Source organism: Xiphophorus couchianus, chromosome 1, assembly GCF_001444195.1.
Source record: "Xiphophorus couchianus chromosome 1, X_couchianus-1.0, whole genome shotgun sequence".
In the NCBI taxonomy this organism is placed as follows: Eukaryota; Metazoa; Chordata; class Actinopteri; order Cyprinodontiformes; family Poeciliidae; genus Xiphophorus; species Xiphophorus couchianus.
The window spans coordinates 23,420,337-23,442,257 of NC_040228.1; the positions used below are offsets into that span (position 1 = coordinate 23,420,337).

Here is a 21,921-nt window from a genome sequence, read left to right on the forward strand (position 1 = left end):
GATAGAGATTCATTCTGGGTTACCTGAATCTAGATCTTCAACCATCTTTGTTTACTCAGACCTTTGTTTACTCAAGTTAAAGCTCAGGCAGGAATCATTTTGTGGAGAACAGGTCCCCGTCTCTTATCAGATTAAACACACAGAAACAGAGAAGTATAAGAGATGTTGTAAGGCAGGTATGTTTCTCATTGGCTCATAAATCTACTAACATGACAGGGTAAGTACTTTTAAAGGAGTTTTAATTTACAATTTTGTTTGTGATTTTCTAAATATTGTATAGTCGGTTTACAATATGACAATTCTAGATATTTATTTTTAAATGAATATCCGACGAAACAGAAAGAAATACAACATACACATTTTTTTCAGGAACGCTTTAGGTGAATGTGAATGTTTCACATTTGAAGTAAATTTAAAGCTTTGTTCATGGTGTGTCATCTATTGATCTTTTGCAATAATTATTGTCAGAAGCAGACACAACTCATATTAGCTTTCATCAAATACATGTCGAAAATAATTAAGTGTAATCTGGCATTACTCACACAGTGCTGTGAAAAACTATTGATTATTTATTCTGTTTTTGCTTTTTTGTCACACTTAAATGATTTGGATAATTACATTTAAATATCAGACAAAGATAGCCAGACTAAACACACAACCCCCTTGATTTCACTTATGGAAGAAAAAAAACTCAATTTTAAAGGTCTAGGACTAACAAGTCAAATCCACTGCTGACCATGAAGAACACAAAGGTCCTTTAGGAATTCTTTGCGTATTGAGAAGCCAAAGTGGCATTTTTTGGAAGGTGGGCATTACATTACATGTTAAATAAAAACTTACACCACAACCAGATACCAGATTTAGGGGCAGTTATGTTTTTTAGCATTTTAGCTTTATTTTATCTAGACATTGTAAACAAAACCCCTTCCATTGTGAATGAGACAAGGTTTAATCTTTCACTCTAAAAACTCATTTTGATGTTTTGAAGATGGAAAAGTAATTTTAAAAGTTTATGCTTTACCAAATACTTTGGCAATCATGTTTTTGGGGTGTTTTCAAAGATAGTCCAGAAGGCTCGGTTTGATTACATTTGTAACATTTCTCAGTAGACGGGAAAAGGACTGCATCTTTGCAGAAACCCTGGATCCAAAATCAATCAGTCTGCCATTTGCTAATCTGTTGACTGTATTCCTGCCAACACTAACCCTTGAGCCTGGGTTATTTGAACTCTTGCACAAAGAATATACAAGAATTGTAACTTCTCAAAGAAGAAATGCTGTCTCTGATCATGTCGTCAAAGTGGATTTCCTTCCAATGTCCTGAGAGAAGGTGAACCACATGTCTACTTTGTGTGTGTTAGCTGGAAAAAATAAAAATAAAATAGAATAGAATAGACATATATTTCATTGTGCCACAAAGGGGACAATTCCGGTAAACCAGCAGCAAAGTCACAGGCAATCAAAGCATATAGATTGACAAAAAGATGAAATATTTATTTAAAAAACAGAATTAAAAAGAAATAAATTCTCAGAGAAGTTGTTTGTGTATTTTATGGTGTATGTTTGCAGTGTCTGCTGTCCAGCAGCGTTGAATTCACTCTGATCCTGACCTCAGAATACCACTGCATTAGGAATCTTTTCAGATTCTGACAGAGACTGTTTACATTTGGCTAATCATTCCTGATCAACAGTTGGTTCCCCAACTTGTTAGTTTAATTAAACTCTTACATAGTAATTAATTATATTAATTACTAATAAGACAGAAGTCTTATGTAAGACTTCTGTCTTGCATAAGACAGAAGTTGCTGCACATTGTTGTGGCCCAACGTTTTCATTTTAAAAGTTATTTATAACCAAACCTTTTGTTGCGCAACATCATGATGATAAAGTTAATTTCCGACTTTTGAAAAATAGTAAGCACGTAATCAAAATGAAATTCTGAATCTGTAATGAATTAACTTGCAAAAAATGAAACCTAAACCCTGACAATTCTGGAGTATTAAAACATCAATTCACTTAGAGCTATTAAGGCAAGGACATATTATCTATAGATACAGGCATATCTATGAGTGCTGCTGCCCATGCGAACTACATTCAGTTTTAATCTCTGCGCCCTTCTAATCACAGAAATGACTAACAATCTCATAAAGAGATTAGGCCAATTAGGTTTTCTTCACGTTATCTGTATTCACAGGCAAAGAAAAATTCAAAATAAACTGCTATGCAGAGTTAAGTATTTGACTGAGTAGTGTGTTTACAGAAAGCTTTTGATTTGTTCCAAAAATATGAAATTCAGACACTGCTTTCAATCCATCAATTTGAACTTGTTTTACTGCTAAACTTTATGCCCTAAGGAGTTTAGTATACAGATATTATTATTCTCAATAATTTGACACTGTTAAAGTATCAGCCACATAATTACTTGTAGTGCTGTAACCACATTTTGAAAGAATCATGTCACATTTTATTTATGTTTGCTTCAGTTTATTGTTAAAGACGATCCGTGGAAATGTCCAAGTATCACTAAATTACTTTTGATCAGGTTGTTTTGGTCAAAAACAACTTAGTCAAAAGTTGACCAAGTATGATATGAATTTAAAATTTCATATCATAGTTTTGAATTACATGACATGTACCATGCTATCTGACATCAACTGCAAATAAGCAATGTGTAACTTAATTGGCAGTAAAATGTGTTGCTCATTCTGTAAAATTCTAACTAAGCTATGTTACGTTTTCAAACACTTTGCGTTATGCATAACAAAACTAAACAATCACTTCTGGGAGTGTTAGTTGTGTACTATGAAAATGTCATGGAAACCAGTCAGCTGACTGGTTTTACAAAGGATTTACAGTCCTTTGTGTGACATCAGTTGATAGGTTACATAACACTCTCATCTTGAGAATATTTATTAGCTTATAAAACATAAATGAGGAACAATCATCAGCTCATCACTAGCCAAAAAACCCCAAATCATTCTAATCTTGACGTAATGAATGAGTCACTAATGTGTGAGGCCTTTGTTCCTCACATATTTTACCTATGAAAGGGAGAACGGTTGGAGCAAGCTACCTGAGAAAAGGTACCAATGATATTTTCATCTATTTCAACCTAGACATTGTATTTTGTGCAGTGCAGTTCAACTGTACAACCTTTGAAATTGACTTTAGATACCTCCATTATAATCTTTTTATGGTTTGTTACATTAATTAAACTGTGCTATATTTTCAGAAAACTCTGAAGAAAAGGCTTCATCATGACTCGACTGACCATCCTGGCTGGTAAGTTAATTATTTTATATTTTAATTTGTTGCAAGAGCTGTTAAGAAAATTATTAATTAAACTCTTTTTCAGGTTTGGCACTTCTGATGTGTCTTCAGACTGGTATGAATTATCATTTTTTTGTTTCTGGAATTTGCACTTTAGTCACATGAGCCTGCTAATAAAAATGTTATTCTTTTCTGATAGTCTATTCCACCAAACTGGTGTGCTACTTTACCAACTGGTCCCAGTACAGACCGGGGGTTGGAAAATACACCCCTGACAACATATATCCAAACCTCTGTACGCACCTCATCTACGCCTTCGCCATAATCAGCTCCTCCAATGAGCTGTCTACGTTTGAGTGGAACGATGATCTTATGTATAAATCCTTCAATGCACTGAAGAACAGGTGAGCTTAGTATCACTTTAACTTCCCAATAAATTATTAATAAAGATAACCATTTGGTTATCAACATGTATAAGTGATGTATATATTCCTACATCTTCACAACAGAAACCCTCAGCTGAAAACTCTGCTGGCTGTCGGTGGGTGGAACTTTGGAACAACACAGTGAGTCTGCAAAATATAACATCTTGCAAACACACGTTTTTTTAATGAATTCCTTAATGAATCATTAAAAAACGTTTTAATTGAATAACCACTAACCTATGTGAATATTAACAGATTCAGCCTCATGGTCTCATCTCCGGCCAACCGTCAGGTGTTCATCCAGTCTTCCATCAGATTTCTGAGACAACATGGCTTTGATGGACTAGATCTGGACTGGGAGTACCCGGGATCACGAGGAAGCCCACCAGAGGACAAGGAAAGGTTCACGTTGCTCTGCCAGGTTAGACATTTTCACGCAACACAAATCGGCACCATGTCGGTTCTGTGGCTCATTTCATTTCTCCAGTTTTTGTAATTAATAATAATTACATGTGTCTAAACCGGGAGCAGAGGCTTGATTACTTCATTCTGATGAAGTAACAGTGAAAAACTGTGAACTTTAGAACCGTTTTAATACCGTTAATTTAGAACACGGATAAAATTATGAGTTAGTTTCTAACTGTTTTCAGAATTTGATGATAATGATTAATGTGGTTAGAATTACTAAATCATTTCTGTTGGTATTTCTTAGAGTTCATAATGTAGATCCACCTCAAGTCTAAGATTTCTAGAAGATTGCCAATAATTTATTATGGAAAATATGGTATTTTCCATAACAAACAAAGATTGAACACTCAAACTCATGACTTTATGTTATGAGGTTATAACATAAAGTCCTCATGGTTTATTATATTTATCCTTCTCATTATTAGATAAATCTCCTACCTTCTTTTTCTTTTCTTTTTGCTCTCTTGCAGAGAGACATGTTGGTCCCCCTGTAAGGATGCAAACAATTAATCAACTTACAATTAATTGTCAATTCATGGGTTATTAGATTAAAATTAATTCAGATCTATTATCTAATAAAGTTCCTTAGACCTTCTTTCAGTGTTTTAGTGTAGCTACTATCCAGAAGAGGGAGCTGCTGGTTATCCTTAGAGCTGCAGTATGTTACTTTTACAAGAGTATGTTTTTACATTTTTGTTAAAACTGTGACAATATAATATCAGGCTGATAGTCTGACCAAGTGGTGTATTTTTAAAACAGAACCACATCTGTCTCACATTATACTGTATCAACATTGTGACAATTTTAACGTTTAACTCAAAGTACATATTTGTTATAAAAGTTACACACCACAGCTTTATATAGAGCAAGTTGATACAGAAATAAAGATGGCAGAGGGATTACAGAACAGGAACATTAAACTGTTCTAATGGAAAGCGCTGTGGGATGCTAAATGCACTTACTGCAGTCGTGTTTTGAAATATAAACACTGTACAAGGTCCTGAAGTTATCTTGGTACTCATTCAGCCATGCTGCATCCTAAACTTCTCAATCAAAAATTATTGATGCGCTAAAGGCAAGAATATGATGACAGAAAAGACGAGGAGGCGTAACGCAGAATTGTAACATGATTAGGTAGCTGAAGTGAAAGGACAACTAACCACACAACGTGTTGCTTTCACCACTGATTTCATCTTTCATCTTTTATTTTTCTTTTCAGCAATCTGTTTTTTTTTAAATGTCTAAATTTAATAATGTGAGAAACCACAATTTATTCAGTCTGTATTTAATATAGCTGACACAAAATATTAACATATAATGATGTGTTTCTTGTTTAAAATTCAGCATATTATAAAAAAAATAACCCTTCATGTTGTAGAAAGACACTTGAACAAACACTGAAATTTTTAAGAAAATGGCTGCTTGTCAATCAATCGTTTGTCGATCAATTAGATCAATCAACTTTAGATTATCTTGTTAATCGATAATGGCATCCCTATTCCTCAGACTAGGAAGTCGATTCTCAAATCGTCTTCTCAATTTGAGAGTCAAGAAGTCGTCAGTGCTTCTCAATCCTGGTCCTCGAGGACCACTGCCATGCATATTTTAGATATCTATCATAGCTTTAGCTCATGTATGACATCAAGTGCTGGAGAAACCCATTTAATCACCCATTTATTCAGGCCAATTGTGTGGCAGAAGGTAAGCACCTAGAAAATGCAGGGCAGTGTTCACTGAGGAATAGGACTGAGAAACACTGGTCTGTTTGTATCAGTCAGTAACAGACTTCTAAACCCAAGAGTTATTAGAGCTACCTGCTAGCTAGTGCTTTATAATCAGAAAAAGATTGGCAATTTGAGTTTCTGGGCGACCGGTTGCAGGAAACTTAACTGATTTTTCAAAGCATTTCTACGATTGGATGAAACTTAGCACAGATAATGTCCTTTTCCATTTAGGAATTACTTGCAGCATTTGAGAAGGAAGCCGCTGAAACCAAAAGACCGAGACTGCTGCTCACAGCTGCAGTAGCGGCTGGAAAGGGGAATATTGATAACGGCTATGAGATTGCAAATGTATCCAAGTGAGTCAGTGTGATGCAAAGCTGCAGATGTCTTGATTTAATTAAAAAAAACAGAAAAGAGGAGTTAAAATGTAAACCTCTTAAAAAGTTATCAAATAAAAAGTAATGAAAATGGTCATTTGAAGTGAAAATTATCTTATGATAATGTTATGTCTAACAGATACTTAGACTTTGTAAGCGTCATGACCTACGACTTCCATGGAGCCTGGGATTCATTCACTGGCCACAACAGCCCTCTATATAACAGCTCTGTCATGCATGGTCAACATATCTACTACAATGTTGTAAGTAAAAATATCCAACAAACCCAAACTAGATACATGTAAGGCGATATTATCTCCTCTTTGGTTAGATTTTGTCATTTTTTGCTGCAGGACTTTGCCATGAAATACTGGAGAGATCAAGGAGCTCCTCTAGAAAAGCTGCTGGTTGGTTTTCCCGCATATGGTCGCACATTTTGGACATCATCAGCAGCAGCTAGCGGTGTTGGCGCACCAGCCAGTGGAGCAGCCTCTGCTGGGTCCTTTACCCGGGAAGCAGGAATTTTCTCTTATTATGAGGTAACAATTCAATACAGTACTAAGGAAAATTTTTAGGCAAACAAAATAGATACTGCGAAACAAAAAAAAAATTGGGATGATATTTAGGTTTATCATCTTGTAACTACAGGTTTGCAGTTTCCTTGATGGAGCCACCACTCACTGGATTGAGGAACAAAAGGTTCCCTATGCAGTCAAAGGCAATGAATGGGTGGGATTCGACAACAAGCAGAGTTATGCAATCAAGGTAATATGTCATCCTTTAAATACAATAAGAGCTACAATACAAATAAGAAAAGATTGCTGCATGTCCCTGTCCATCCCAGTTTATCCAATGGCTCTATGAATCAGAACAAATTCTGTGCAGCTATGAAGCCAAAGATCAAACACACATATTTTAGTTACCAAAACTGGACTTATAGTTACAATATTTCAAATCTTACCTCTGATGTGATATCAGGTTTTTTAAAGGAGGAACAGGCCCACAGCATCACAGGTCCTTCATTATAATCATCCATCTTTTGCTTCAAGCTAAATTCACCTTTTGCTAGAATTTGACAAGAAATTCCAGTTACAAGTTGTGAAGGTGTGTTTTCCATGTAAGGAATGCCTAATGGTTAATAAAGAGTGTTTTAATGCTAATGTTCATCTTGTCAATATAGTACATAGGCCAAAAAAACGTGTTAGCTGAATGGATAGACAACTATTTAATAATATTTTAACAACTTGTTAGGGGTTTTTTTTTCAATACTTTCTTCCACAAGCACACCTTTGAGGACATTAATGGTCTTGATGGGCCCAAAAAGAAAATGAGTTTGCCACCTCTACATTAGAGTCTAGCTGTGTCTATGTGTGTTGTTTCTTTGGTGCTCTCGTTCCTCTTACATTTCAACCAAATGAGCGATATTCAATCGATATTCTGGCAGTTGCTGTCACACATATGATGATGATTTCTGTCTGTATTAAACTGTACCACCTTGACTGGCAGTGACTAGCTCTTCAGTAGTTTTCTGGTTTGAAACACAAAGACAGACATTGATAAAAAGTTCACTGTGAATACAGAATTTCAATACAAAAAATCTAGCAGTTACATTTGACTCCTGGTTAGACTTTGACTCACATATTAAATTTTATATTGTTTCCTTTACTTAAGAAGCATTTCTAAAATACCAGGCACAGTCTCCCAAGCAGGTCTAAAGAACATTACTCATGTATTTGTGTTATCACCTCTAAACTATTGTTCTGTTCAGGGAGTACCCAGACTAAATATTTTGACTTAAAATATTGAAAGCTGTTTTTGTTCCGGTCAATTTAATTTTGATTGTATTAAGAAATATTAACATTTTAAACACCATGTTCATATTTTGTAGGCACAGTATGTGAAAGATAACAACTATGGTGGAGCATTGGTCTGGTCTCTGGATCTGGATGATTTTGCTGGACAATTCTGTGGTCAGGGAAACTATCCACTTATTAGATATCTGCATTCTCTTCTGGATTCAGGTAAAAACCGGAAATCAGTGTCATTAATTCCCCCTTGACTTGCTTACTTTAAAAATTGCATGCTTTATGTGTTTCTAGATACCCCACCAAACCCTGCTGTAACCACAGTAGCACCAGTTTTTACAACAAACCAGCCTGGCCACATTTCAACCAAAACTGCCCGCCCGAAAACTGGGAAAGCGACCACAAACAAGCCCAACCCTGTTACATCCACAGCAGCTGCTGGGACGACCACTCCCAAAACAACCAAATCTCCTGTTTCTGGAAGTGGTTTCTGTCATGGAAAGCCTGATGGTAACTACAGAAATGACAAAGACAGAACCACCTTCTATCAGTGTTCCAGTAGAAACACCTACTTACAGAGATGTCCTGTAAATCTGGTTTTTAATGACAGATGCAACTGTTGCGAATGGCCCTAATTAAAGATACCATTTATGAAATTGGGCTGCATTGTATTCTCGGTTTGTTAATTAAAATAGTAAATGTTCCCTGATGTAAAATGTAATATAAGTAACATATATATGAAATTATTTAGTAAAGCTTTTGTGAATATAAATGCTGGATTGGCAATGTGCATGCAATGTCCTCTCCGGGTCTATGTTCTTGCTTGTCACCTTTATTTACAAAACCAAAAGGAGATTGTTTAGCCAAGGTGTTTCAGGTGCACTGTGCCTTAAAATAATTTGTAATGTGGAGATTTGCTGTTGTTAAAGACCAACATCTTTCAATAAATGTTCTTATTTTTTGCTTCCTCAGTTTCCGTTGCCATCTTTCTTCTTGTTGCTGCCTAGTGTGGCATCATTATTTGACTTTCATGTTAAATATAATAAGTATTTTGTGTATTTTACAATAGATAGTCAAATATTTAGAAAAAATGACTTGTAAGTTAGTTGTTGACTAATCCTGGATGTAAAACATAGTTTGTTTGTTCTCCCCCCCAAGTAATCTCAAATGAGAAATTAGTAAACAAATTAAAGAGGAAAATATAACAGTCAGAATGAATAGGAGTAATATTTGACATTTTTAAAATATCAATGGTGGTGTACTAATAACTACAATAATAGATCAGAAGTGCTTCTGTATTCAGATGTGGCTGATTGAGCAACAGGTTCCAACCAGCATAAAATGGTTCTTAAAATCAGATTCAGAATTGGTAAATCTCTGAAAAGCTGGTAAATAGGTAAACATCATGCAGGTGGGTCACCTAAAATGTCTCCACACCCAGAGCTCTAGAAGCACAAAGAGAAGCTGTTGTCTCAGGGAGTTAATTTCAAGTTAAAGTACAAATAACATTAACTCACACCTATTGGCTTTTAAATATTGGCGCTCTTAGAAAAAACCCTATATTAGTTTAGCTAAAACTAACATATTATAATGTAACTAAAATAGAAATAGTATTCTTCTTTGGTAAACAGAAGACTATTTAACAAAAGGAGATAATGGCTGGAAAAGCTGTTTAAATGATCAAGATGTATTAAAGAGCTGACTGAAAAAAATAAAAAAAAACATATTTCATGAAAATACATAAAACAAGAACTACGAAATGAGTCATAGTTCTCAACAAAGTTAACAAAGGAACTAAATGACCAAAAAAACCTTTCTAGGCTTTAGAAAAGAAATATGACACAAAAGGTTTCGGGGAGGGGAGTGGCTTGAACAGCAAGATGCTTTCATAATTATGTGGTTTTATAATAATTATTTTGTACTTCTTAACTCTTGAACACTGAAAGCTGAAAGTTATTTTAAAATCAAGAAAAACAAGATTCCAATTTACATTTTACCACCCTGAAAGATTAGAAAGATCCTGTTGTGTTATCTTTAAAGCCATTTACAATGGCTAACCTTTCCCTTCTAACAAAAGGTTCTGGTTTAATTTTCACTGTTACAAATAAGGGCAGTTTCCATTGTTTTTCAATTCAAAGGATGACAGGTTGGCACTAATAGCAATATTTACAAAAGGAGCATGTGCTTGAAGGTCAAGCTTATAACAAAGATGCACAGCAATACTAGTTTAAACATTGAACTGCTTGCAAAAAACTGTGGCTCGTAACAGTGAAACATGCATGGTGCAATCTCCATGGTGCTATCATCAATCTGGTGTTATATCAGTTCGCATTTCCCCATAAGTTCCCCCTACAATTCTATATCGCACAAGTGGCAAAAATAATGCTCGTCTGTAGTCCCAGGCTATTATAGCGGGCTCTACTTGCACACATTTCAAAACGAATTACATAAGAAACGAGAGGCAGACTAATAACATGAGAGAAACTAAAGAAGACATAAGAAACCAAGAAAGACAAACACCCATCTAAGGAAGATAGATAAACATGCACAAAGAAAATGCAAGAATAAACTGAATTTTGGATTTATAAGTAAATCCAAATTCAAAGAGACTTAAGCCCACTTTAAGATGCATAACTCTGAGACGGTTGAGATGAAAATAAAATAGAAATAGTATTCTTTTTTGTTAAACAGACTATTTAACAAAAGGAAATTGTTTAGTTCAAACAATTTCCTTGTTTTAACAAGAAGATTGTTTAAAATTCTCTAAAAGTTCTGATGATATGTTACTTCTATAGTGTTTGTCAAGTTCAGAGGACTCAAAAACACTTCACACTACATTCAATTATTCATCGATGCACACACACATTCACACATCGGTGGTGGCAAGCTACCGGATAGCAGCCACAGCTGCCCTGGGGCAGACTGACAAAGCAAGGCCCTCTGACCACCACCAGCACCGAAGTGACGTGTCTTACCCAAGGATACAACAACAGAGCCAGAAGGACCAAAGATCGAACTGGCAACAAACAGGACGAACTCCCACCTCCTTCATCGTCCCTCATCTCACAATCTTTCCTCATGATGTTGATGAGGAGATTCTGTCTATTTTCAAAGATTGCCCTAATATCTCCTTTCAGTTTGTGTGTACGTGACTGTTTCTTCTACCAGAATCTTAACTCATTCTTGGTCCTTATGAGGACATGTTCCTGTGTCATGATCAGCAATAATAATTATTTCTTTGTTGCCTGGAAGCTTAACTTGTTTCCCCATTTTGCCCAATCTGGAGTTCCTCTTTTGTGGTTCTGCGATCTTTTGCCTTGTTTGTGCATCACACTAAAACTGGTTGGTAAATCTTTGAAAGATCTCGTTGTTACCTTCTCGTTACGCCGAGGTGCATGACCCCTAACATCAGATAAACTTCCTCTTTATGCTCATGTAATAGCTTATCATGATCTGTTTTTACTGTCTGTCCCATTGCCACATACCTCTCTGTTCCAAACAGCTTCTCCTTTTCACGCACTGCACTTCTGTCCTAGTTTTACCAAAGTAATATATTTTAAATCTTTACAATGAAATCATTATTAAAATCACAAAGACTTACTTGGAACATCATCTAATTTTCCAGTTACTAGTATCACTATTCAGGATTATTCAGTATTGATATGTGCAATGATTAACATCCCAAAGGTATCAAAAAAGTCAGCTTTCTATTGGCTGCTCACAATTTTAACTTGTCAATAATGTACACAGCTTATATCATTTTTCCATCATTACAATTTTCTGATAATTATTTATTCTTAAGCTTAAGTACAGAAAGGATTAAAACAAGATTTACTTAGAACCAAATAGCTAAGAAACAGCGCTCTCATTGATTGTACTGAAGTCTTATTCTGCTGTTAGTTTTGGAAATTTCTTTGTATTATCAATCTTTAAAGGTTTATTTCTAAGTCTAATCAGGGATTGGTTCTTCAATTAGTCTTTGACTTGAAGGCCTGTAGAAGGGATAACTTTCTTTTAAACTTAACATAGTTTTATGTCTTTTTGATGCTCACATAAATTTAGACATCAAAATATGCAAGCCCTACTTCTTTAAACTTTTGTTCTTTCACTGTTACGATGGAATCAGTAACATTGGATAAATGAGATGATCTCATATTACACTGAAAACCTGCATGCCTCAATGCTCTGTAGCGTTGCTGCTGTTACAAATTAATTTCCCCACTGAGGCACAATAAAGGATAAAGCTATTTATGTCACATTTCTGATAGTTACATGAGCCAAACACTGCAGCAATCCTTGTTGCCAATCATTGTCTTTGGCATTTATTAATAGTTATTCATTACAAAGTCAAACCTTTTCTTGCACAACATTATCATGATCTAAGTTTATTTGCTACTACTTAAAAATCCAGTCAAATTGGGCAAGAAAGGAAAAAGACACACCCCAATTCTGAATCTGTCATGTATTAACTTGTGAAACTGGATCCTGAACCTTGACAACTCTTCTAGTTTTAATCACTGCAACCCTCTGGTCACAGAAATGACAAATAATCTCAAAAACATAATTCTAAATGTTTTTTTTCCCAAGTTATTTGCATTTCACAAGTAGGTAAAGAAAATAAAAAATTTAAAAAAATTACACAGTTATATTTTTGACAAGTAGTTTGCTTACTAAAAGCTTTTTATTTTGTTCCTCAAATATGAATTTTAACAACTTTCTGTTCAGTCCATCAGTTTTATTTTACTGAGATACTTCAGCTTTACTGATGTTAGGATACAGACAATTAAAGAAAATCAACTGCATTTGCAATAATATTAAATGGTAAATGGTCTGTACTTGCACAGCACTTTTTCAAGTTCAGAGGATCCCAACTGCCCACCACATAGTGATTTAATACTTTGCAAAAACCATGAGCTAGAAAATAATTGGTAACTGTAACATCATTGTGAAAATATATTGTCTCCATTTTACTTACATAATTTCTTCAGTTTATTTTTGAGGATGCAGTTATTTAAAAATACTGTACGTACAATCTTTACATAGTTACTAAAACTAGGGGTGCACCGACTGGAGTTTTCTGACCAATCGCCGATCTTTAAAATGTCTGACCAATTCTTTTGTCTGAAATGTCACTAAATATAGCAGGAAAGTAGCTGCGTTGGTAACAGTGAGGTGACTATTGTTAATTGCAAACGTGCAGACATGACCTGGTGGGCCGGTCTGTCAGTCAAATCTCTCTCACTTCAGAGGACAGAGGTTCAAGTTTTGGACCTTTGCAAACTGAACCCAATTTGTAAAAATATTGATCAAATTCATCCAGTTATTTAATCTCATTTAATTACATGTAGTTCAATTTTATCTTGGTTATAACACCTAATTTTCAAGTATGCTTTATTATACTTGAAAATGACTGCTGAACTCTTAACTGGACTGCACTCAAAAACTGGTCTCCACTTCATACCTTGCACATATACATAGCTAAGTAACTTTCATTTTACTGTCAGTCCTGCACTTTATATTTTATATTCATATTTATATTCATATTTTATACTGTATTTTATTTTATTCTGGAGTAACCTCACAACATTGGAACCTCAAAACACTGTCCTGAGCCGTATGCAATGAAATTTCGTTCTGTATACACCCTGTGCATGCAAAATGACAATAAAGTCAGTCTAAGTCTTACTCCCAGTAATGTTTCTTTTGAATGCAATTATCAACAATTTGCATGAATAGTGAAGCTAATTGTCTCCGAGTATTAAGACAAAAAGGCTTTGTGTGATGCGTACAAAACCAAAGATCACTTTACAAAGTGATAGTCATGTACCATAAAACTGGAAAACATTTTATCAGTTCCTATTTACAAGAACAAATTTGCAGTCTCATAAAATCGCAGTTGAGAAGTTATCTCTTGCTTCTCATGTACATTTATCAGCTAAAAAAACGTAAAAGGGGAACCATCATCTGCTCATCACCAGCCAAACAAAACCAAAATCTGACGTTGACTCAACCACTGACTCACTCATGTGGACTTTGTTCCTTACAAATTTCTTCTATAAAAGGGAGAACTGTTGGAGCAGCAAGACATACCTGAGAAAGCTACCTGAGAAAAGGTACCAATGACACTTTCATCTGACCCTTCAACTGTACAAACCTTTGTGGTTGACTTCTAAAACCTTTAATGTAATCTTTTTATGATTTCTTCTTTTAAACAGAGCTATATTCCAGAATATTCTGAAGAAAACGCTTCATCATGGCACGACTGACCATCCTGGCTGGTAGGTGAATTGTTTTGTATTTTAATATGTTCCAAGAGTTGGTAAGAAAAAATATTAATTAAACTCCTTTTCAGGATTGGCACTTTTGATGTGTCTTCAGACTGGTAAGATTTTTTATTTTTTTTTTATCCTGGAATTTCCACTTAAGTTACTGTTTATACATAAACCTACTAATGATCCTTTTTTTTTTTTTTCTGATAGTCTATTCCACCAAACTGGTGTGCTACTTTACCAACTGGTCCCAGTACAGACCGGGGGTTGGAAAATACACCCCTGACAACATAGATCCAAACCTCTGTACGCACCTCATCTACGCCTTCGCCATAATCAGCTCCTCCAATGAGCTGTCTACGTTTGAGTGGAACGATGATCTTATGTATAAATCCTTCAATGCACTGAAGAACAGGTGAGCTTAGTATCACTTTAACTTCCCAATAAATTATTAATAAAGATAACCATTTGGAAGTTGTTTATTCGTAACTCAAAATTACAAAAATTTTAAACATTTAAGGTTCAGAAAAATAATCTAGAACATTATGTGAACACATATGGGCACAAACAGCCTGGTGAAAATGGCGATGAGCTTTGGAATCTATTATTCTTTTTTTGGACACATGCTAATATAAATTTTTAAAATACAAAAGAATCTTTTATATATTTTAGTACATTTATATTTTTTTTCCAGAGATTATGTTCATTTTATTTGAACTTTTAAGATGAAATTTTTGAGCACACATATAGGTCACTGTAGGATTATGTCTGTTTTATTCCTTTCAGAAATAATGCACATTTTATTCAACATGTATAAGTGATGTATATATTTCTACATCTTCACAACAGAAACCCTCAGCTGAAAACTCTGCTGGCTGTCGGTGGGTGGAACTTTGGAACAACACAGTGAGTCTGCAAAATATAACAGCTTGCAAACACACGTTTTTTAATGAATTCCTTAATGAATCATTAAAAAACGTTTTAATTGAATAACCACTAACCTATGTGAATATTAACAGATTCAGCCTCATGGTCTCATCTCCGGCCAACCGTCAGGTGTTCATCCAGTCTTCCATCAGATTTCTGAGACAACATGGCTTTGATGGACTAGATCTGGACTGGGAGTACCCGGGATCACGAGGAAGCCCACCAGAGGACAAGGAAAGGTTCACGTTGCTCTGCCAGGTTAGGATATTTTGATGCATTGATCCGAATTCAGTGACTGATTTCGCTTCTCCAATTTTTGTAACTATTAATGATTTAATGTATTTAAACCAGGAGCAAAGCTTTTCCTCATTTGTGAGTGTATGGCCCCTGTACAAGGTTTTAGAACAAGAACAAAATTACATTGGAGTGGGTGTTATAAACTGTTTTCAGAACTTGCTGAACTCTGTTTGTATCCTTAAATAACATGAAAGCACACATGCTTTATTCCATTTAGCCTTCCCATTATTAGATAAATATCTTACTTTCTGACTCTTTCAGATAAAAGACATACTGCTTCCTCTAACTTAAGTTTTCTATACCTCGCAGACATTTGAAATGAGTCATTTGAGTCTAGCTCTTTCAGTCAGTAGCAAGCTTCCACATCAAAGAGTTTTGTTATCTGCATTATTTTGTTATCAATTAGTGTCTATTGATCTGAAAACGGCTGGCTTTTTGAGTTTCTAGCCAACAGTTTACCCCAGGCTCTGGTTAACAATTGATTTTTCAGAGCATTTCTACGTTTGGATGAAACTCAGGCAGACGTCTTAACACATACAATGTTCTTTTCCATTTAGGAATTACTTGCTGCCTTTGAGAGGGAATCTGCTGAGACCAAAAAGCAGAGACTGCTGCTCACAGCTGCTGTGGCGGCTGGAAAGGAAACTATTGATAACGGCTATGAGATTGCTACTGTGTCCAAGTGAGTTAATTTGAATTAAAGCTAAAGATGTTACATCTGTCTTGTTTTCAAATAGAAACAGGAACAAAGATTGACAAATTCTTAATATTTGCCATTATTAAGAAACTGACAGATAAAAACAATAAAAATTGTGATGTTAACTGGCAAAATATATACAATCTGTTGCATTTTGTATTTTATTCTTACGACAGTAATCTAGACTTTGTAAGCGTCATGACCTACGACTTTCATGGAGCCTGGGATTCATTCACTGGCCACAACAGCCCTCTATATAACAGCTCTGTCATGCATGGTCAACATATCTACTACAATGTTGTAAGTAAAAACCTTCAACAATCCCATGCTAGAGACATGTAAGGTGATGTTATCTCTTTGGTTAGACTTTGTCATGTTTTGCTGCAGGACTTTGCCATGAGATACTGGAAAGATCAAGGAGCTCCTCTAGAAAAGCTGCTGGTTGGTTTTCCTGCATATGGTCGCACATTTCACACATCATCAGCAGCAGCTAGCGGTGTTGCAGCATCAGCCAGTGGACCAGGCACTGCTGGGCCCTACACCCGAGAAGCAGGAATGTTGTCCTACTATGAGGTAACAATTCATTATAATACGAACACAAACTAAAGAAAATTCTTAGACAAACACAAAGACATACTCAAAATCAAAAAAGTAAATACAAAAAAATTGGGATGATATTTAGGTTTATCATCTTTTAACTACAGGTTTGCACTTTCCTTGATGGAGCCACCACTCACTGGATTGAGGAACAAAAGGTTCCCTATGCAGTCAAAGGCAATGAATGGGTGGGATTCGACAACATGCAGAGTTATGAAATCAAAGTAAGATGTCATCCTTTAAATACAATAAGAGCTACAATACAAATAAGGAAAGATTGCTGCATGTCCCTGTCCATCCCAGTTTATGCAATGGCTCTATGAATCAGAACAAATTCTGTGAAGCTGATGATAACGAAGCTAAAGATCAATCACACAAATTTTAGTTACCAAAACTGGGCAGAAGATGGCAGTATAGTTACAATAGTTCAAATCTTACTTCTGATGTGACATCATTTCCCATCTATTGGATCCTTTAGTGGGTTTTTTTTTTACAACCCTATGACGAATATCCTTTAGTCCCACTAAATCCCAGGATCCTTTTTTTTGATTTCATAAAAAAAACAAAAGAAAGAGAAAATCATTTGGAAACGTCTGCTCATTTCAAAGTATATTTCAAGTAAAAAAAATACCTAGACAAAAATCCAACTGATATGAAAGAGAGAAATATATGTTTCTATCTTAAGAGAGGGGACTAATGTTGCCCTCTATGGTTATTGGAACCCCAACAAGCATATTTTTATTTGAAATTTCCTGGAAATTTAATAAGTTTGTAATGCTATGCAGCATAGCTTCTCTAGCTCTTTTAGGAGAAAAACAGGCTCACAGCATTACCAATTCTTCAGCATATTGCCACTGCATGAGTGGCTTTTCTACGTATTCATGTTTTGCTTGAAGCCAAGCTCACCTGAAGTGTTTTTTTTTTTTGCAAAAAAACCTAGTTACAAGTTATGATGCAGAGAGAATGCCAGGAAAATGCTTTTTTCCATGCAAAAACTAAGTAAGTAGCAGTTGGAGTCCCCCAAAATGCAACTTGCTTTTAGATCAGTTGTCTAAACAAAGCTGTTTGTTGTGTTTTTCTTTTTGTTTGTTTGTTTTTTACCACTCCTTCTGTCCTGATCCCTGTTTTGGATGGCAAGACAAAATTAGGGACTCAGAGATAAATACCCTGACAAAAAAGGTCTTCTTTTTTTACAGAAAAGGGCAACAGAAAGTCATTAATTATTATTTAGAAATGTCTAAGCCTTCACCAATTTAAAAAGGAAAAGTTTTAAATTCATATAAATATACTTGAAGTGTTGATTTTATTAACTTTCAGTGCTTCAATGCTTTTGTACCAAGGTTTTTTTAAGTTAAAAATTGCTATAACATAAATGTCTATACAAAACTAAAGTAATTCAGAAAAATAAAATAAAATAATTGAAGTAATACAGTACTTTGTATTGTTTTTATGTGAATGCATCATGAAAATAAATACATTTCCAATATAAAAGATCTAGCAAGTCTGCTGATTAGACTTTGATTCACACACTGCATGTATTCCTTGTTTCTATTTCATTTATTTAAGAAACATTTCTAAAACACGAGACGTTGTCTCCTGATCAGGTCTAGAGAATATTACTCATTGCACAACTGGATGACACTGTTCTGTTCATGGCTGACCCAACCAACCTCCTTTGACCTAAAATATTTAAAACTGTTTTTGTTCTGGTCAATTTTATTTTGATTCTTTAAAAAAAATAATAAAACCCAATGTTTGTATTTTATAGGCAGAGTATGTGAAAGATAACAACTACGGCGGAGCATTCGTCTGGTCTCTGGATATGGACGACTTTTCTGGACAATTCTGCGGTCAGGGAAACTATCCTCTCATTGGATATCTCCGCTCTCGTCTGGATTCAGGTGGAACATCGATCAGTGTCACTATTTCCTCTTCTATAAAGCATTGATTCGCTTGCCTTAAAAACCTCATGCTTTTTATGTTTCTAGTGACTACTTCAAGCACTACCCCAAACCAGCCTGGCGTTCATACAACCACAGCATCTCCTGGCATGAAAACACCCAAACCAACCACAACTCCTGTTTCTGGGCGTAATTTCTGTGTAGGCAAGCGTGATGGTAATTACGTCAATGAACATGATAGACACACCTTCTATCAGTGTGTCGCCGGAATCACGTACATACAGAGATGTCCTGCTAATTTGGTTTACAATGACAGATGCGACTGTTGCGAATATAATACATGATTCAGTCAAGCTATTGCGGATTTAAATGCTGGATGGACAGCATCAATATAATGTCCTCTCTCGTTCTACAACTGTGTTCTTGCTGAAAAAGTTTAACACCTTTATTTAAAAACTCAAAAGGAGATTTCTTTTGTCATATCTGCCAAGATGTTTCAAGTGTACTGAAGTAATTTGTAATGTGTGGAGACATGTATACCTTTTAATAAATTTTCCTGTTTTTGCTTCCTCAAATTTCATTGCAGTCTTTCTTGTTGCAGTGCAGTATGGCATCATTATTTGACATGTATGATGAATATAATGAGTTTTTGGTGTATATCACATTATTATTTGGAAAGTCAGTTGTTGACAAATCCTGGAATATTGTTTTTTATCCAGTTAATAATGTCTGTATAATAATTAAAGTAAGTAAGTATATTTTATTTATATAGCACCTTTCTCAGACAGCAGTCACAAAGTACATCAGAGTAAAAGTAGTAAAACAAAATAAAAATGGTCAAATTAATTTAAAAAAACTAGGACAAAGACATTTCTGTCAACATCTATATGGTTTTTGCGGTAACACTTTATTTCAAGGGGTGTGTATAAGACTGACATGACATTGTCATAAATATGACATAACACCTGTCATGAACATGAAGGAGTCATTATGAATGTCTGTCATGAAGTGTCATTTGGTAAATAATGACATCTTTAATGCAAAGTTGCACTGAAAGTCCATTAAAAGTGTCAACTTTGCATTAAAAGTTGCAAAGATCAGGTACATTGTCTCTTGATCAGCCACATCTTTATTCGAATGTGGCTTATTGAGCAACAGGTTCCAATCAACAGGAAGAATGTGGAAGAATCTTTTCTTGTAAGAAGAACATTTGCCTTAATTTTAACTATTTAAGATGAAGGTTGCTTCCCTTGGTTAATCCTAAATGTAAGTAATTAATCTACATCTAATAAATATTAAGGCCAGTTGGATTCATTAATATTCCAAGGCAGTTTTCTGATAATTGGAGATCTACACATCATAATTTTTTTACACTGAAGGAAATGTCCTTACATTGCTTTAAAAAAAAATAAAGTTCCCAGAATTTTAAACTATTTATTTATTAACTAGGAGGCAATTACCCTGAAATGTGATTCCTTTACTGTGTGACGACTGAACAGATTGTGAAGATAACAGGAAGCAACATCATATCTATAGATATACAGGTATATCTATGTGGTGCCATTGTATTAGATAATGTCACCATTATACTGGATGTCCATCCATTCATCCACCGTCTTTACCGGCCTCTCTGTGCAGCATTGCAGGGAGGCTGGTGCTAATCTCTAGTGGGCATCAGTGGGCAATAGTCAGGGCACTCCCTGAACAGGTCACCAGTTTATCACAGGGCAACACAGAGACACACACTTAGACTTCTTAATGCCTTAACATAAACTTTATTTATAGAAGTGAGGGCCTATAAAAGGCATTCCCCCCTTGGCTGTTTCACCCTTTTTGTTCTTTTTATAAATCATTCATGATCATACTAAACTAAGCTAGGCTAAATCCTTTAATATCAAAATGAAAACTGATTTCTATTAAACAATAATTAAATAAGAATGTGAAACAGAAAATAGGAGACTGCATAAATATTCACTCCCTTTAAGTTGGCTGACCTAATTCAACTTGGGTCCATCAGTTGGTGATAGTAGTCTTACGGTAAGTGGAAGAGAGATCACCTGAGTGCAGTGAGTGTGTCTCAAGTGATTGTATAATAAAGACACCTGTGTCCTGAAGGTTCATTCCCTGGTTAATCAGTATTCCTGGCTACCATTAAAACATGAAGACTACAGAACACTCCAAGCAAAGCAGAGAAAAAGTTATTGAAAAGTATTAGTCAGGGGATGGATACAAAAAAAATCTCTAAGTCACCAAATGGAAGAAATGTGGCACAAACTTCAGCAACTAAGATGGGTGAAATTACATACAACTGTTACACAGTCAAAACTTAGACTATCAAACTGCACTGCCATTCCAACACCAATGAATATTGTTCCTTAGAGTTCGTGAATAGACGTGTGCGACTCAGGAAGATTTTGAATGTCACAATTTTGAAAAAGATTACAATAAAACACGACAAACTCCTCATATTTCTAAGTCTAATCAGGGATTGGTTCTTCAATTAGTCTTTGACTTGAAGGCCTGTAGAAGGGATAACTTTCTTTTAAACTTAACATAGTTTTATGTCTTTTTGATGCTCACATAAATTTAGACATCAAAATATGCAAGCCCTACTTCTTTAAACTTTTGTTCTTTCACTGTTACGATGGAATCAGTAACATTGGATAAATGAGATGATCTCATATTACACTGAAAACCTGCATGCCTCAATGCTCTGTAGCGTTGCTGCTGTTACAAATTAATTTCCCCACTGAGGCACAATAAAGGATAAAGCTATTTATGTCACATTTCTGATAGTTACATGAGCCAAACACTGCAGCAATCCTTGTTGCCAATCATTGTCTTTGGCATTTATTAATAGTTATTCATTACACAACACAACATTATGATGATCTAAGTTTATTTGCTACTACTTAAAAATCCAGTCAATCTGGGCCAGAAAGGAAAAAGACACACCCCAATTCTGAATCTGTCATGTATTAACTTGTGAAACTAGATCCTGAACCTTGACAACTCTTCTTTGTGGCATCATCTTAGTGTTATTGGGTCAAGGACATCTTATCAACACACATTCATATATCTATGCAGCTGTCACTCTGAACTACTTTCAGTTTTAATCACTGCATCCCTCTGGTCACAGAAATGACAAATAATCTCAAAAACATA

General features: G+C 35.1%; 1 protein-coding gene and 1 long non-coding RNA gene across 6 annotated transcripts; one reads left to right on the forward strand and one right to left on the reverse strand.

Moving 5' to 3' along the window:
* The first annotated feature begins 105 nt into the window (after positions 1–105).
* Positions 106–19,331, forward strand: LOC114146936 (acidic mammalian chitinase-like). Of its 5 annotated transcripts, none has more exons than XM_028021407.1 (12): positions 106–217; positions 3,232–3,281; positions 3,355–3,384; positions 3,469–3,673; positions 3,779–3,835; positions 3,950–4,115; positions 6,118–6,242; positions 6,403–6,526; positions 6,617–6,802; positions 6,912–7,028; positions 8,152–8,284; positions 8,393–8,728. In XM_028021407.1, the coding sequence occupies exons 2-12, from the start codon at positions 3,257–3,259 to the stop codon at positions 8,701–8,703; spliced, it is 1,479 nt and encodes a 492-aa protein (XP_027877208.1). In that variant the 5' UTR covers positions 106–217; positions 3,232–3,256; the 3' UTR covers positions 8,704–8,728. The 5 variants fall into 5 exon arrangements, with proteins under 5 accessions (XP_027877208.1, XP_027877230.1, XP_027877221.1 ...); XM_028021429.1 differs by lacking the exons at positions 3,469–3,673; positions 3,779–3,835; positions 3,950–4,115; ... (4 more) ...; positions 8,152–8,284; positions 8,393–8,728 and adding exons at positions 14,548–14,752; positions 15,187–15,243; positions 15,357–15,522; ... (4 more) ...; positions 18,624–18,756; positions 18,844–19,331 and having other exon boundaries at positions 110–217; XM_028021420.1 differs by lacking the exons at positions 3,355–3,384; positions 3,469–3,673; positions 3,779–3,835; ... (5 more) ...; positions 8,152–8,284; positions 8,393–8,728 and adding exons at positions 14,421–14,450; positions 14,548–14,752; positions 15,187–15,243; ... (5 more) ...; positions 18,624–18,756; positions 18,844–19,331 and having other exon boundaries at positions 114–217.
* On the reverse strand, positions 11,836–21,921 carry LOC114146974 (uncharacterized). Its single transcript, XR_003595997.1, has 2 exons — positions 21,761–21,921; positions 11,836–12,559 (listed from the first exon to the last, which is right to left on the reverse strand). It is a non-coding gene; the product is annotated as an uncharacterized LOC114146974 (long non-coding RNA).

Bases quoted from the DNA above. Each gene is read 5' to 3' on its own strand.
- LOC114146936 (XM_028021399.1), top strand. From the start codon at position 3,257: ATGACTCGACTGACCATCCTGGCTG. The intron at 4,116-6,117 runs GTTAGACATTTT...TTTTCCATTTAG, and splicing joins GGTTCACGTTGCTCTGCCAG to GAATTACTTGCAGCATTTGA. The intron at 6,527-6,616 runs GTAAGTAAAAAT...TTTTTGCTGCAG, and splicing joins AACATATCTACTACAATGTT to GACTTTGCCATGAAATACTG.